A 17,607-nucleotide genomic window follows, 5' to 3' on the forward strand; every position below is an offset into this window, starting at 1 on the left:
TAAGAAAATAAATGTCTGCTGTTTTAAGCTGCTAAATGTGCAGTATTTGTTACAGCAGCAAAAGGAAGCTAACACAGACTATGATACAGGAATGTCAGAGGCATAATGTGCAGGCTTCCAATCTCTAGTCCTGTATCCATGCTGGCATTGCTAGTATGTCCCAGAACTCCACCAAGTTGATGAAGCCTTGAGATTCTTCACCACCCAGCTCTCCACATAGCCAATGCCTATTGATCCAAATTGGAATGCAAGAGTGGGTCAGATTCTTGATTTTAAATTACAAAACCCACTCTGGCTAACTTAAACAGAAAAGGAATTTACTCAGTGATATTGGGTGGCTCACAGCCTCTCTGGGAAAATGAGAACATTGAGCTTAGAAGCCATACCACAGGAAGGATACCCGAATTACCCCTCTGGGCAGCCCCATGTGGAAACACCGGCCACCATCGCTGGTCACACACGGAGGCTCTCGTGTGAATGCAACAGCTGAAACCTCTGCTGCTAACTTTGAGCACCGGGGGCTCCTCTCCTTCCGTCACGGGAGTGAATTCCACACTGGGCTTGCCCCTCCTCGCACTGCTCCTCAGTCAACAACAGAAAACAGCCAAATCTCTTCCCTTGTGGACCAGTGGCATCAGCATCACTTGGACCTATAGAACCAGAATCTGACTTTTGGCAGGATCCCTGGGTGACGCAGATGCACAGTGAAGGTTAAGCAGCTCTAGGGTGAGACCATCCCCCGGGGTGAGGCGATCCAGTGGTGCAGACCTTGCCCCCACGGCATCTCCAAGGTGATGCCCCAGAGACACATCACTCAGAACACAGGATTCAGTGTCCAACAAGCAACATCAACAAGAGGAGTTGAGGAAAAGTAAGGGCACTCAATTTGGTGATTGAAGAAAAGAATACAACTCTAAAGTGCTAAGATGGATTTTTTTAAAACCAGGCAATAGAGAGAGATGATGTTTGTACACCATGGAGGGTTTTTTGATTCATCACATCTGGTCCTTTGACCAGACGTGGCAGCATCTAGAAGAATGGGGAGCAAACAGATCACTTGTCTTCTGTATTCAGAAAACTGCCTTCTATCATTAATCTGACTCTGTTGCTACAATTTGCCAATCCACCATAGGAAATGGACTTGGAGAAGCAAAAATTTACCCTAAGTTTCCAAAAGAGGTTCTAAAAGAGTGCAAAAAAAGAATGTTCTTTTAAAAACACAACAAAAAATAAACCACAAAAAGTTCCTTGACCCGTTCCTTACACTGAAGTGTTCAGAAAGCAAAATAACTGACTCGCTATTCATAAGATCTTGAAATCCAAGAGATTAAGGAGAAGAGATTTTTGTTTTTGCTGTTTTGAATGTTCTTAAAGCTTTTATATTGAATTTTAAACAGGGCAATGTATAGTTGTGGGGTATGTGTGTTTGTTTGTTTAGCTGGTGGGTGGAGTGAGACAGCACAGGGAGTAAAGATGTAGAAGAAAAGGCAGACTCGAGGTCAGCCGTGAGTCAGCCCAATATTTAGAGGTGTCGTAGAGGAGAAGGAGCTGGAAAAGCAAGGGGAGAGGCTGCAGGAATAGGAAGGACACCAGGAGAACGTGGGGCAATTGGAGCCAAGAGAAGAATCTAGAAGGAAGGTGGGGTCGACAGGGCCAGATGCAGTTAAGTCAGCTCACACAAGGGTTTCAATGACAAGGAAGTCACTAGTGCCCTTGGCAAAACCTATTTCTATGGAGTGACCTAGGCAGAAGCCAAGAGTGAATGGATTGAGGAATAAAACAGAAAAGAATGGAGGAAGCAGAGATCCACAATTCTTTCAAGAACATTATCTGTGAGGAGAGGGAGAGTTAAGGGGGGGGTTGCAAGATTAGATGCAGCCACCAAGACATGGAAGCAACCTACATGCCCACCGACAGATGGTTGGCTAAAGAAACTGTGGTGTATATATATGATGGAATACTACTCAGCCATAAAAACTAATGAAATTTGCAGCAACATGGATGGACCTGAAGATTATCAGACTAAATGAAGTCAGACAGAGAAAGACAAATATACGATATCACTTACATGTGGGATGTTAAAAATGATACAAATGAGCTTATTTACAAACCAGAAATAGACTCACAGACATAGAAAACAAACTTATAGTTACCAAGGGGGAAAGTGGGAGGAGGGATAAATTAGGAGTTTGGGATTAACAGATATAAACTACTATATGTAAATTAGATAAACACCAAGGTCCTACTGTATAGCACAGGGAACTAGATTCAATACCTTATAATAACCTATAACAGAAAAGAATCTGAAAAAGAATATATGTATATTCATAACTGAATCACTTTGCTGAATACCTGAAACTAACACAACATTATACATCAACTATACTTCAATTTAAAAAAAGAATGATAAAACCAAAAAAAAAAAAAAGCTCAAGGGTTTTTTACGACAGAGACATAAGCATTTGCAGATCAAGGTCTCATTTCAAAAGAGCAGTGTTTTAAGGGCATAACTAATCCATTCAATGATTCAGGGGGAAATCCATTAAGGGGCTTGAATTTTGCCAATGGTTTGCTTGATTAAGGTTCACTTAGGATGGACACAGCTTATCAGAAAGTCTCCCAAGACGATGATACACTCGCCTCTTCCAGTAATTTCAAGATGGTATCATCCTCAAAAAGATAAAGGGATAAAATTTTAAAACATATTTTAATTAAAGTCTCTGTCTCCCAAAGCAGAAAAAGAAAAAAAAGGAAAATGGAAACTCTTCTCTGATGGGTGGTAAGAGCAAGCAATGGAATAAAAGTTCTAAGGGAGGCTTCAAGGAGAGGGAATAAGGTCAAAGCTGGTGTTGATAAGAATAAAACTTCAGTCCAGATTAAGGAAGCAATTAAGGATGCCCAAGAAAGCCAAAAAGGAGCTCAGTCACGGGTGTCAAGTTGGCAACCTAGATACACAAGAGCCATTAGCTTCGGGTGGTTCTTAGAACTTCTCGGGGACAAAGGAAGAGCCTGGGAGCTGAAAATGGGCTGCACATAATGTACCTGCACAAATGTTACCTCTTTCAGAAAGGATGTCACTCACTACAATAATCACACATCATTAGTGAGTCTTTATGTGACTATACACCATTCATGGCACAAGGAACGCTATTGCAATCATATTTTTAACTGATTAGCGTGTACTTATATATCATAAAATTCAACCCTTTTAAGAGTGCAAATGAATGATTTTTAGTAAGTTTATTGAGCTGTGCAGCCATCACTGTAATCCAGTTTTCAAATATCTTCATCACCCCAATTTCACCGATTTAGAGTTAAACCCCAGTTCTAGGCAATTACTCATCTACTGTCTGTCTTTATAGACTTGCCTTTTCTGGACACTTCATATAAGTGGAAACATACAAAATGTAGTCTTTTATGTCTGATTTCTTTCACTTAGCCTAATGTTTTTGAGGTTCATTCTTGTTGTGCGTGTATCAGTATTTCATTCCTTTTTGTTGATGAACAGTGTTCCTTCCACTGTATGGAAGTATGACACCTTGTCTGTCTTCACCAGTTGATGGACATGACACTGTTTCCACAGTTTGGCTATTATAAACAATGTTGCCATGAACATTCACATTCCAGAATCTGTGTGGTCATATGTTTTCATTTCTCTCTGGTAGATATTTAGGAGAGCAATTACTGAGAGTCATAAGGCAAATTTATGTTCAGTCTTTTAAAATTTTGATAACTGGTTTCCAGAGTGGCTCTACCTCAATAATATTTGAGGCTGTCAATTGTGCTTGATGCTGGTATATAAAGAGGAACAAAGACAGTTCCTACCCACAAGCAGCATATGGTCCAATAGGAGAAAAAATTATAGATAAAATTACAAATGAAATCACTTCCTGATAGTATCTAAAAAGGGTTTTATACCATTAAGATTGTCTGGAATGGAAAGAGAAAGCTATGGTCTTTTTGCTTTCAAACATTTATTGAGCACCTGATATGATTCTGATAGAGTTAAGAAATGACTACCCCAATGTTCACAGCAGCACTATTTACAAGAGCCAAGACATGGTAACAGCCTAAATGTCCGTCAACAGATGACTGGATAAAGAAGATGTGGTACATTTATACAATGCAATAATATTCAGCCATAAAAACCAACAACATAATGCCATTTGCAGCAACATGGATGTTCCTGGAGAATGTCATTGTAAGTGAAGTAAGCCAGAAAGAGAAAGAAAAATACCATATGAGATCGCTCATATGTGGACTCTAAATAAATTAATAAATTAATAAATACAAAACAGAAACAGACTCATAGACATAGAATACAAACTTGTGGTTGCCAAGTGGGTGGGGGGTGGGAAGGGACAGACTGGGATTTCAAACTGTAGAATAGATAAACAAGATTATACTGTACAGCACAGGGAAATATATACAAGATCTTATGGTAGCTCACAGCGAGAAAAAAAGTGACAATGAATATATACATGTTCATGTAGAACTGAAAAATTGTGCTCTATACTGGAATTTGACACAACATTGTAAAATGACTATAACTCAGTAAAAAATGTTAAAAAAAAAAAGAAATGACTAAATATAGTCATTTCAGGGACTGAGTTCAACTGCACAAAACAGAAAACCCCTGAGAGGTGAAAGAAAGGGTTCTTTTTCTCTCACATAACTAGAAGTCTGGAGGCAAGTAATTCAGGGCCTGACTGCCTCTCCATAGAGTCATCAGGGATTCAGATCCCCTCCAGGCTTGGGCTCCCCCATTCATAGTATCTGGCCCTTGACCTTGGACTTACAAAATGGAAGCTAGAGCTTCAGCATTCATGTCATCATTCCAGTCAGCAAAAGGGAAAAAGAGCCAAGAGCAAAAGAGTTTGCACTAGTTGAGTCTGCCAGTTAGATTAGTTGAGTCACCTTGCTTCACACTCCATTGGCCAGAATTGAGTCATGCTGTCTACAAGGGACTCCGAGAAAATACTGTTTCAGCTGAGCATGCCACTGTCCCAATAAATCAGGAGTCCGTTCGTGAGGAAGACGGAGAGAATAGGTGCTGGGTGGCCACCCACAGCCCTGTCTTCCTGGAGTGATAATCAAGCAAGGGAAGGAGCGTCCCAGAGACAGCTGGCACACAGGTCTTCTCTGTGCCTTAGTTTGGGTGCTCACCCCACCCTTGCCCCCAGCTGAACCTGTGACAAGGACTTGGGAGCAGGTATCTGGGAGATGATTCCCAATAGGCGTGCGGGAGAAGAGAGAATGAGATTAAGGAGGAGGAAAAGCCAACAAAAAGACACATTGTCAAGGTCGTTGCTGTGGGCGATGAAGGCTCACAGTCATGGGGACATCTGGGCAGCTCACAAGGCATCTGCAGACGTCACCTGAAGGGTGGGAGGCTGGAGAAGTTACTCACTGGCTCCATCTCTTGTTGGTTGAGGGTTGCCCCAGGTGGTGTTCACTCCCCCTCACTCTCAAGCTGAACTTAATCAGACTAGGGGGGCCACCACCCACCCCTAAATGAGGGAAGATCCTGGGGCAGGAGGTGGGTAGAGCCCTCTGCCCGGGGCCTGGCTGGGCAATCTGAAACCGAACTTGCAGGGAACTGTCCAGCAAGAGGCGGCTGAAATGAGAAGTGGGCTGAGGTGTGAAGTGGAGACGCAGGTATCAGAGGAATCTCCTTCTCAGAAACAATTAGGCTCAATGATAACATCTAATCATTGGTTCAGATATGACCTTTGGCCATCGCTGTCCCATGTCAGCGGCATGGGATTTGATTTCTAACAAAGTAACATTCTGCATGTCATGAGAGAGACAGAGTGGTGTACTCTGACGGTTTCGGGTGGGGCAAGGAGAAGGGAACAGAGTGGTTTAAGGGTGAATAAACTAATGCACGAAATTTAAGGAAACTGGCAAAAAATAGTTGACATTTACTTATGAGTCTTCAGTAAGAGAAATACGTCAGGCACAAAATTCGGGCAGAGCTTGGACAGAGAGAACACCCAGGTGGGTTATCTCTTACAATAAGAATCTTCTTGTTATAGTTTATTATAACAAATTGAAAACAGGCACCCAACATGTGCCAACAACATATGGAAACACTGACAGAGACTTCCGTGTCTCATAATTGTTAATAAAGTCTTTATAGAAGACTCAATTAAAAGGTAAGGCTGTATCTGTGCGGCTCCCCCAGGAAAGTGGAGGGCAGAGTTGAGAGAAGACCAAACCAACACTCACCAGCAGTGAGGGTTCCTCTGAGGGTGCAGGTTTGAAGTGCCAGGCCCATCTGCTCTCTCTCTCTCAAGGATGCACATAATCAGAGGACAGAACTAGAGAAGAAGGTCAGTGTTCAGCCCGGGGCCAAGCACAGAGCAGAGAAAAGAGCGAGCAGCCTTAGCTTTGCAGGTAAGACGAGTGCCCCTGAAACCACAGAACAGGACAGCAGAAACACACCTCTGGGTGTGACCCTGAGGGTGAGGAAGAGAAGCCCCCAAAAGAATGAGGATTGTGCTTTCCCCAACCTGGGGCATGGGTGGTTTAGCATCAGAAATGAAGTCATGCTGTTGAAAATAAATAGCAGTATTTCTCATGCCTCTCGGTTCACAGACTCAGATGCATTTTTTCCTTCTAGTAGAAATTGTCAAATGATGAGACGACCCGCGAACACTAGGAATACATGAGCATGCGCTCCTCCCAATTCTTTCTGCTGAATTTGGTATCTTTTTAATTCCTGTCAATCTGAAGTCTCATTTTGATCTGCATTTCTCTGACTTCTCAGAAGGCTGCAATCTTTTCATATGTTTATTAGCCATTTGCATTTTCTCTTCAGTGAATTTCTATTCATATCTTTCACCTAATTTTCTAAGAAGTAAATCATCTTTTTCTTATTAATGTGAAAGTATTCTTTGCTTAGAATTGACAGTAACTTTTGCCAAAGGCAAGTGTTTTCTTCCTGTTTGTCTTCTGACTTTGCTCATGGTGACTTTTTGCATACTAAATTTCAGGTTGCCCATCTTGTTAAGAAGATCTTTCTACCCCAAAGTTGTATAAATATTCTAAATTTTCTTCTATTTTATATCATATTTCTTCTATCTCATTCACACAGGCACAGTCATGCTCACACTCAGATACAGTTAGAAGACAGTTAGATAGATCATTAATCCATCCGGGATTTCTGTGTGGTGACATGGTGCGGGGGACTCAGTGTGTCCAGAGTTTACATGACCCCTCCTGGTACAACATCATATTCAACATGAACCAAGTATTAAAGTTAACTGCTAAATTCTACCTTTTATATTTTCCAGCTCAAATGGCATCTCCATCTTCCTGTTAATTAAGAAGGAAGTGGAGATATTCCCTGGTCTTCCCCTCTCCCGCAGTCCCGCATCCCATTGCTCTTGAATCTCCATGACTCTGCATCCTAAATATCTCTGCCCACTCCTCCCATGGCCCCATTGGTCACCTCCTTGCTTCAGGCCAGCATCATCTCTCCCTGAATCTCTGCAGCCTGGCCTCCCAGGCTCCTGGCTCATCCCCCCCCAATCCAGCCTCCACTGTGCAACTAGGAATCTTTCTAGAATGCAAACCCCATCTCATCTCTTCCACACACACACCCCACTGCCTTCAGGATACAATCCAAACTGCCACATACAGCTGAGACCATCCTTCAGCATCCAGCCGTCTCTCGCCTTAAAAAACAAAACAAAACAAAAAAAAACCTGCAGGCTCATTTCTCAAATTGTGTCTCCCAGTGCCACACTCTTGTCAGAGAAAACTATGTAAAGTTCTTCAAAAACACCAAGCTTGCTTTTCAGTAGATCTCAACCCTGGCAGCACCCCCGCCGCCCCTACACCTGTCAAAATTGAAAACACACTTGCCCAGGTCCTACTCCTGGGTGATCCTGACTCAGGAGGTCCATTGGGATCCCCGAGCCCACATCCTACAGATGATTCCCGTGGCCAGGGTGGGGAACCACTGCCTTTTGCCTCCAGATTGTAAGCATGCTATTCCCTTTGCCCGGAATCCTCTTTTACCTCCTTCAACCACAGCCCCCTCACCACTGGCTAGAGCCTCTGCTTCCTTGAAGTCAAAGCTTGGATGCTCCTTCCTCCAGGAGCCTTCCTTGATCGTCCAGGTTAGGGCTCCCCACCATGCTCCTCTAAGCATTCATCATATTGTAATATAACTGCCTGATTTCTCATCTTCCACCCCAGACTCCAAGTCTGGGGGAAATAGGGATGGTGTGTCTGTCTTGCCCACCATTATACTTCCTGCGCTTGGCAGAGACCTGACACATGGTAGATACTCCAGAAATGTTTGCTACCAAAAAAAAAAGTGGGGGGAGGTACAAATGAACAGATAATTGGACCAAAGGATGGCTGTGACGGTTTTCATGTCAAGTAAAAATTGTTGTCAAGCCAGCGAACAGATGAGCCGACTGGCCTGCAGAGGGCGCCAGGCTGCTTTGTAATCTCCTGGTCCAAGCCCGGGGAGTCGGTCCTGCTGTCAGTCAGAGACGCGCCTGACGCTCAATGGTCATTCCGCTGCGCTGAAGATTAAGTAGGAGTTGTTCGCCTCCAGCCAATGTATAAAAACTGAATGTTCACCCCTCACTCCTAACGACAGGTACCACATCCCCTGTCTTGCTATGAAAGCAGCCGTAACTGTAGCAACCAGTAGCTGGTTTTCTATTCCCAGGTGGGGATGAGAGAGGGGATACGTGGAAGAGAGAAGAGAGGAAGGTAAGAAGGAAGAGAGCTAAGAGGGTCTGTAAAACTGCTTGTCCTGAAGAAGCAGAGTTCCCTGTATGCCTCCAAGCTGACTTTCTTTCCCTCTCTCCCTCTCTCTCCATCCTTGGATTCTGGGAAAGAACAAAATCAAAATCTAAAATGGACAAGCATCCCCAAAAAGTACCTGGAAGGAGGTTTTTTTCTTTTCTGTAAGCAGCAACAGCAGCAGCAGCAGCCTCTGGACCCTGCTGGGGCCCCAGCTCAGCTCAGCCGTCTGTGTGCAATGAACGCTTCTGGCTGCCCGCTCTCTGCTCAACCCACGCTGCCTAATGGCCCGGGGCACCCCGCAACCCCTTCCGTCAGCAACCAGAGCGGCGGCGGGCTCTGCGAGCAGGTCTTCATCAAGCCGGAGGTCTTCCTGGCCCTGGGCATCGTCAGCCTGATGGAGAACATCCTGGTCATCCTGGCTGTGGTCAGGAACGGCAACCTGCACTCGCCCATGTACTTCTTCCTCTGCAGCCTGGCGGTGGCCGACATGCTAGTGAGCGTGTCCAACGCCCTGGAGACCATCATGATCGCCGTGGTCAACAGCGACTACCTAACCTTCGAGGACCAGTTCGTCCAGCACATGGACAACGTCTTCGACTCCATGATCTGCATCTCCCTGGTGGCCTCCATCTGCAACCTCCTGGCCATCGCGGTGGACAGGTACGTCACCATCTTCTACGCGCTGCGCTACCACAGCATCATGACGGTGCGTAAGGCCCTGGCGCTGATCGCGGCCATCTGGGTGTGCTGCGGCGTCTGCGGCGTGGTGTTCATCGTCTACTCCGAGAGCAAGATGGTCATCGTGTGCCTCATCACCATGTTCCTCACCATGCTGCTCCTCATGGGCACCCTCTACGTGCACATGTTCCTCTTCGCCCGGCTGCACGTCAAGCGCATCGCCGCGCTGCCGCCCGCCGGCGGGGTGGCCCCGCAGCAGCACTCGTGCATGAAGGGGGCGGTCACCATCACCATCCTGCTGGGGGTATTTATCTTCTGCTGGGCTCCCTTCTTTCTCCACCTCGTCCTCATCATCACCTGCCCCACCAACCCCTACTGTGTCTGCTACACTGCCCACTTCAACACCTACCTGGTCCTCATCATGTGCAACTCTGTCATAGACCCCCTGATCTACGCCTTCCGGAGCCTGGAACTGCGCAACACGTTTAAGGAGATCCTCTGCAGCTGCAGCGGCATGAACGTGGGGTAGGCTGCAGGGTCATGGAAGCCAGACACTGGTCTGCTCACTTCTGACCCTTTATCCAGCCAAGGTGTTTAGAAAGAAGGGAGAAAAACACTGAAAAGACGTAAAAGTGGGCTAACGGTCATGATCATATGTGTCTTTTGTTTTTAAGCTTGTGAAAGGGAAAAAATGGTACCTAGCAGGCTCTCTGGAAGGATGGCAATATGGGTAAGTCACACACTCTGATCTGCCCAATAGTCAGTGGGGGGATCAGTGGAGGCTGCTCTGGGTGCCGAGCGCTCCTTTCCATGCATCCAGGGTCTGGGATGTCTGCCTGCGCACCTGCTCCCCATCCACACCTTCAGGCTTCAGGTCAGATTCCCACTAACAGCAAGAGGGTGTTGAATCTCTCCCAAGCAAACCCGTTACAGCTCCCAACCTCTGGCTGCAAGCTGCTTGGATGGCTTTTCCCGCATTTCATAAGCGACTGAGCTTCTAGTCTATTACTCTATTCACAGTAAAACAATTTCCCCAAAACAATTATCTCTTTGTGGAAAAAGTAATGCTATGCTGTTTGCCCTCTTCTTGACCCCTACCCCACACCAGCCTCCCCCTCAGAAAATAGCTCGGGATTGTAACCCACTTCTACTTTTGCTGTTATTGTTACTGGTGGGTGGTGGTGGTGTTGTGGGGGTTTTATGCATTCACCATAGGGCAGCTTTCAAAACTCTAATGAAAGAGAGAGGAAGTGCTTTAAAAAATCAGAACATATCTGTGTACAAAGTATTTTGAAACTTTGACATTTTAAGGTATCCATTTCCTTATTTTTAAAAAAGCTGTGTTTTCCGATTATTCCTTTTCTGTCTTTAAAACAGGAAAGGAAATTGTGGGTGGGAGGGCTTGTGTCTCGAGACACTACTTTCCTATAGTGTCAGAGGGTTGGAGGCTGTGAGCTGCCTGTGGCTTTCTCGGAAGCTTGCTCATAGTAACTATGTCTCATCACATGTTCTCTATGTGATGCGATCTGTGAAGGAGAATGGTTTTTGCTCTGTTGCTCCTTTTCCTCAACATGGTGTTCAAGTTGGATGACCCTGTTATCCAGGTCTGTACTTTCTCAAGTAAAGCAACTCATTTCTGTGAGCGTAGGAGGAGATTTGCTGACATCGCTGGGGGCTGCATGCATCCATCGGACCCCTTCCTGCCCCAGATGACTTCAGGCTGTGCTTTCCAGCTGTCCTCATGTACCCCTTGCATGAATTCTTATATTATGCTGTGTCTTTGGTGTACAACTGCGTATTTTTCTTGTGCTGGAATATTTGGGGGGGTTGTAGTTGATAATATGCTAATGTGAATAACATTAATTGCTTCTTATTTTGATTGTGATGTTTGGAAATAATAAAAGGCTTCTGTGGCTGATAAACGTGTGTCACATTAAAATACACCACCTGGAAGTATCCTGGTGACTTCTGACGACCATCCTATGTCACGCTGCAATTCCATGACTATTTTGTAAATGGTATAAACATCCCCACTGACCACAGTGCTAGTCTTTTCTAGGGCAATGCTTTTTAGCCAAACTACAAAACTCTCCCATTTAGTTTCCAAAAATACCGGCTGAAATTCCTGGGCCACTGTCACTCTCCATTATCTTAATCGAGACTCCAAATAATAGACTTATCCATTGCTACTCAGCAAGTTAATGTGGAAAATGGGGAGTCAAAGTCTTTGAAAATTGTTTTAACAGCTGCAGGAATCATGGTGTCCTTTTTCTATGTAAACAAGATTAAAATAAGGTACTTTTCACTCTTTTATGCCAGCTTTCATGTTCTTTCATTTATCCTCTCAACAAACCTCTAAAAAAGGTGAGTCCTTTTACAGATGAAGAAAGTGAGTCCCAGAGGGGTTACCTGGTCGCCCAGGAGAGCCCGGCTAAGTTAGGGTCACTATGTATTTTATGCCCTGCTGCTGCTTTTTGCACCAATACGATGCTGCCAACAGGTTTCCATAATCAACACAGATGCAGTGGTCCATCCTATATACATTTTAGCTGAGAGCAATGCTTCCAAACAGAAACACTTGCTGGAATCACTCAGGATCTTGTTCAAGGGTAAAAGCTAATTCAGCAGGTCTTGAATGGAGCCTAAGATTCCGCATTTCTGACTCTGTCAAGCTCCAGGGGATGTGGCAGCTGGTCTGGGGAACCACCTTTTAAGCAGCAAGGGCATAGAGGACTTTCACATGACCATAACCCAGAGGCAAAAATACATGTCTGCATAAAGTGCTGACTCACGCCAGCAACTGTGCTAAGTCCCTTACAGGCGCTCATTTCTTTGGCCACTGCAATAATAACCCCTGGAGGCAACACCTAGAATCATCCTTATTTTACAGATGGGGCATCTGAAACTCAGGTCAAGGAGCTTGTCTATAAAAACTCAGCTACAAGTGGAGAAGTGGAGATTCAAACTCGGGCTGCCCAACCCACAGCCCCAAGTCCAACCTGGACACCCTAACACCCGGAAACAGTACGCACAGTTGAGCCATGACCCAGTGCCATCGGAGGCACGTGCTGCCACGGAGGGAAACTTTAATACAGATTTTACAACCACGAGTCCAGATGTTCATAACAGCTTCCACAGAGCTGTCATAAAAACCTGAAAGACAATTGATCATTTCACTTGCTACACTTATCCAAAGCCCGTGGGTAGCCCTGGGAGTACATCCATTTCTGGGGTGAACAACCCTGGACCTTAGGCTGTCACCGTCCCACTTTCCCAGATCTTCTTCATGTGGGAACCCACTGTACATTTGAAGCAGTGGGACAGTCAGGTTTGAAAATGTTTAATTTGGGGAAATAAAAGCACATTGTGATTTTAATTCATGTTCACTTTCACGCACTACTTCCAAGGCAGAATCACTGCAGTGACTGACTCCCTGAGCTCCTAAAAAAATCACTGCCTATTGTCCTTATTTAAGTTGAACTTTTGAGCTTAATTGTGATGTTCTTCTGTAGGGCTAGGGGCTATAACACACTCAAACCTCCTTGGCTGAAAACATTTATCCACTCTTACCTCCACTAAAGTCCGTTCTCTACACAGCAGCCAGTGCAATCATTTAAAAAATCTAAACCAGATCACATCACACTCCTGCTCAAAACTCCTCAGTGGCTTTAAATAAAATTCCACTTCCTTACCCTGCCCTACAAAGCCCTAATGATCTGATCTCCTCCAGTAAGCCCCCTGCCCTCACTCGTACCTGTACTCACCCCTCACTGGACTCAAACTCATGGTACTCATTCCTGCCCCAGGGCCTTTGCACCAGGTGTTTCCCCTATTGGAAGTCTTTTTCTCCACATAGTCTCATGATCATAAACTTCTTATCATTCAGGCTCCAGCCCAATTCTCACAGATGCCTTCCCTGCTCTCTTTCTAAAGAAGACCCTGGTCACTCACATGAAGTACTGTTTTATCACAGATCTTATACCTACTTTATATTTTCTTGTTAATTTATTTGTTTAATTATCATCAACCTCTCGCACTAGAAAGCAGTAATTTGCATGTTAAAACTGGTCAATAAAAAATATGTTGAATGAATAAGTGACTTCATTAATACACTTAAATACGAGTCCAAGTCTACCCAAAGAGAATGTAACACCAGTGATCCTCAAATTTGGTGAATATCAGTACCAATGGGGAATCTGAGAAAATAAGACTGTTCTCTGAAACCTGTGACTCAGATCAGAGGTAACGTTAGGCATCTGAAAATTTCAAGAACCGCAAGTGATTACGATGCACACCAAACTTGGAGAATCACCTAAACCAGCAAGCACCACTGATTTCTTAAGACTAACAAAAACCATCACCCCAGGAGCTTAAACTTCTTTCCCATCACCATTTCCTGTCAGGATGTCAAGTGCCCACAACTGATATTGGGCCACTCAAGAACCAAGAGAAATCTAGAAACCAGGAAGAAACAGATGACAAAACACAGGGGGGAAAAAAAGCAAACCCTTCAAATGAAGAACTCAAGCTTTCTCCCATAAGAACACTTATTTGGGAGCCAAATCAATTTTAAAAATGATAATCATAAAAGACATTACATGGTATTGTTATGTGCCAGAAAACTTAGACATGCTAACCCATTGAATTCTCACCAAAACCCTCTGAGGTTAAGCACTAACGTCCCGTCCTATAGAAATGGAAGCCTAGGATCACGGAGAAGGTTGATCACCTTGATCCAGGCTACTCAGACTGCGAGGAGCAGCGCTGGTGCTAAGCCACAGTCAGGCGCCAGGTCCACACAGGGCCCGCAGTGCTATCCCACCATGCGCTGTGGCACATGGCCCAGAGATGCTCCCCAGGCTTGAACGGGCTTCAGCACAGCTCTCAGCCCCGTAGAGTTCCCAACAGAGAACGTCCCACACTGTTTAATTTTTCTGTTAACTTCTCTCTCTTTTCTACTAGGCTGCTAGCTACACTGAACACAGAAAGGCTGACAGAGCACCAGGAAATTCAACAAGGTAAGTGTGGACCTGTGGCACAGGGGTCTTTGTTTCCGGGCTGATTTTGTTTTCTAGGCTCTGAGGTCAAACAGATCTGTTATGGAATCTGGCATCTTCTACTTACTGCATGATCAATGTAAATTCTCATAAACTAAGTAGCAATCTGACAGCTGCCAAACTGGGATTTTATTTTATAATTAAATGAAATTATTTTTTCTTGGCATGAGGGGGTCTCTCTGGGGTGTTGGAAGCATTTGATTACTCAACCCATTTATGAAAATACTTTTTCTTCTTTTAACTGAAATATAATTGATGTACAATGTATTAGTTTCAGGTGTATTACATAGTCTTTTGACATTTGCATCCATTATGAAATGATCACCATAAGTCCCCATACAAAGTAACTACAGTATTATTGAGCACATTCTTTATGCTGTGTATTATATCCTAGTGGCTTACGTATAATAAAACTGGAAATTTGTACCTCTTAATCCCCTTTGTCTATTTTACCTTCCCCACCCCTACCCCTCTGGCAGCAATTTGTTCTCTGTATCTACGAGTGTTTTCATTTTCATTTTTAGTTAGTTGTCTTTGCAAATCTAATCTTTCGTGTAAACCCGGTATGCAGAGCAGATCACAGAAGAGCCCATCTCGCTGAGCTTGGAGACCTTCCCTCTTCTTGGTCTCAGCCCCCCTCTTCTCCCCTCCCCCCACCTGCCTTCCCCTCTTGCTCCACTCTTGCCCCACCCCTACTGGCTTCTGTATTTGTCAGAATGCTGTTGCTTACAAGTGACAGCAGCTCGGTAACAGAAAGTCTGGGTTTAGGACTAGCCTCAGGCAGAGCCGGAGGCAGGCACGCGGATGATAACAGCAGGGATCCCCTGTCTCTTTCTTCTGCCTACTCTCTTTGATGCTGGCTGCATCCTTGGATGGACTGGATCCTCACTTCTGCAGGCCCAGGAAGCTTGGTACCCAGAAGTCCAGGCGAAGGAGGACTTTCCTCTCTCAGTAGCTCAAGCACAGGAACTGAGACCCCTGGGCTGCCTTGGGTCACAGATCTGGCTGCTGCGCCCAAGACGTGGAGGACCCACGGGCCAGGCACCTCCCTGGCGGCTGGTGTTGAGTGGGGTCTCTGTTACCTGAGCTGCAGCGTGAGGCAGCAGTCGCCTGTGAAAACAAGCCACGAGAGCAGATGATGCTGGGAAACGTCTGACCTGCCATCCTGTTCTCCTGAGCGTAAGGCAAGCAGAACTCCACAGAAACGTTTCTAGTTCAAGGGTGAAAAGGAAAGAGAAACCTGGGCAACACTACCGACCCTCCCAGCGAGGTGAGCCCCACCGCCTCCTTCGTGACCCTTTGGTCTCTAGATGGATCCGCATCCAGCACCTTTTGGGCGCCACCGTAGCTGGGAATATAATGGCGCTAATGCAACGCAGTCTGGTTTTCTTGGCAGCCAGATCTCAGGGGAAGACGTGTCTTTGCCAGGCAGATGCTGAGAAACTCAGAAGCGACTGGATCTCCTGTGCCTGTGGACCGGCAGGCAGAGGCTGAGTGTCTGCAGAAGAAACAAGGCGGGTCTGGAAGTCGAGTGGGGACAAAATCTTACGTGCATGTGGTCACCGCTGCTCAGAGCAATGGATTTACCTTTGGGGGAGCAGCAGAGTGTTGAGTTCCCCCCTCAAGGTTGGCCCAGGACACAAACTTGGGGTGCCTGTAGGGATATGAATATTTGGTCACGTCTGCCATGCCTCACCCCTCTCCCCACGACCCCTCCACGCTGGGAGTGCCGTGGGGAGGCAGCTCCACCCTATTCTTCTCCAAGTCCACCCGAGTGCCTGGTCCAAGGCGGGCACTCAGAAGACGTCTGAGGAGGAAGCGAATGAAAGCATGTGAGCAACTTGGGACATCTGTAATTCATTCCCGCAGGTAACTCAGTAGCATAGAGCCCATGGTCCTGAACTTCAGAGGCAGACAAGACCTGAATTCAGTCCAGGGTCCTGCTTCTCACTGTCTCTCACCGACATCGGCAGTTTATTTCTGTTTCCTTGCCAGAAAAAGGAAGGATAATGTTAGCGCCTACATCACGTGTTGTTGAGACATTTCAATGAAGTAATTCATCAAAGACTTGTTAGCATGGTCGCTGGGGCCCCTCAACATTATTCCTACTACCGATATTACCATTACAGACTATGAGTGGGTCACCTTATTATATTCTGGGCACACCCCCTGGGGCTTCTCAAACAGGAACATGCACTCAAAACCTCCTGGAGACCTTGTGAAAATGCAGATTCGGAGTCACAGGGCTGGGGGCAGGGCTGGGACTCTGCGTTCCTAACAGGTGCCGAGTTGGTGCCTGTGCTGCTGGTCTAAGAACCACACTTGATGGGCAGAAGCCGCCCACAGCCACGACATCAGAGCTCAGGACCAGTCCATTTTCCACAGCTGAAAGTCTCAGCTGAGGCGGCTTCTTGACAGAGTAATCGCATTGACCCCAAAGGAAAAGCCTGGGGAAATCAAAAAGGGCCATAATTAAGTGAAATCATCTCCCATTTTTCTTCTTCAGGAATCACTTTCCATTCCCCCCCTGCTGTCTCAGGCGGGCCCGCCACATGGCAGCCACTGTTTGAGATGAAATGAAACTAGCAGGTGAATTATCGGTATTGCAGATGTGGGCCTGAGTCACCCAGCAGACAGTCCACGCTCTGAGTCACCACCACTGTGATGATTCCACCAAGACAGAGCCCCGGAAGTGAGAAGCTTAGTAGGGGCGCTGGAGGCTCCTAGAAGCATCATCGCTGGTCCTAGGTGAACCAGAAGCACTTTGAGCCGTGAACTCAAATTTGGAGGCGGCTGCAAGACTTAAAAAAAAAGCCAAAAAAACCTGATATCAGGTCCTATTCTTCATAGAACTTGATTTAAATGGTACAAGTGCAGCTCATTGCAGGGATATTTTTTTTAAAGCTTCAGCATGATGTTGTGGAACCGGTTTCAGGTCGGAATGAGAACGCCGTCAGCGCTGGGTCACGCTCAGCCCTCCGAGGTTCCCGTCTGTGCGGCGGGAACAGGCTCTAGCTTGGGGACAAGAGCCCCAGGTGAACCGCGCGGACACCCTGCTCCGCCGGCGGCAGCCGCTCCCACGCATTTTCTTGTCAGAAAA

General features: G+C 45.8%; 1 protein-coding gene across 1 annotated transcript; it reads left to right on the plus strand.

Annotated features, from left to right (window-relative positions):
- Positions 1-8,882: 8,882 nt before the first annotated feature.
- On the plus strand, positions 8,883-10,055 carry MC3R (melanocortin 3 receptor). The gene has a single exon (XM_006206642.2). It carries the CDS (start codon positions 9,008-9,010, stop codon positions 9,977-9,979), a length of 972 nt encoding a protein of 323 aa, XP_006206704.2. The 5' UTR covers positions 8,883-9,007; the 3' UTR covers positions 9,980-10,055.
- Positions 10,056-17,607: the final 7,552 nt, after the last annotated feature.

Source organism: Vicugna pacos, chromosome 19 (genome assembly GCF_048564905.1).
Source record: "Vicugna pacos chromosome 19, VicPac4, whole genome shotgun sequence".
Lineage (NCBI taxonomy): Eukaryota > Metazoa > Chordata > Mammalia > Artiodactyla > Camelidae > Vicugna > Vicugna pacos.

Excerpts from the sequence above, each read along its gene's own strand:
- MC3R (XM_006206642.2), top strand. The coding sequence starts at position 9,008 with ATGAACGCTTCTGGCTGCCCGCTCTCTGCTCAACCCACGCTGCCTAAT.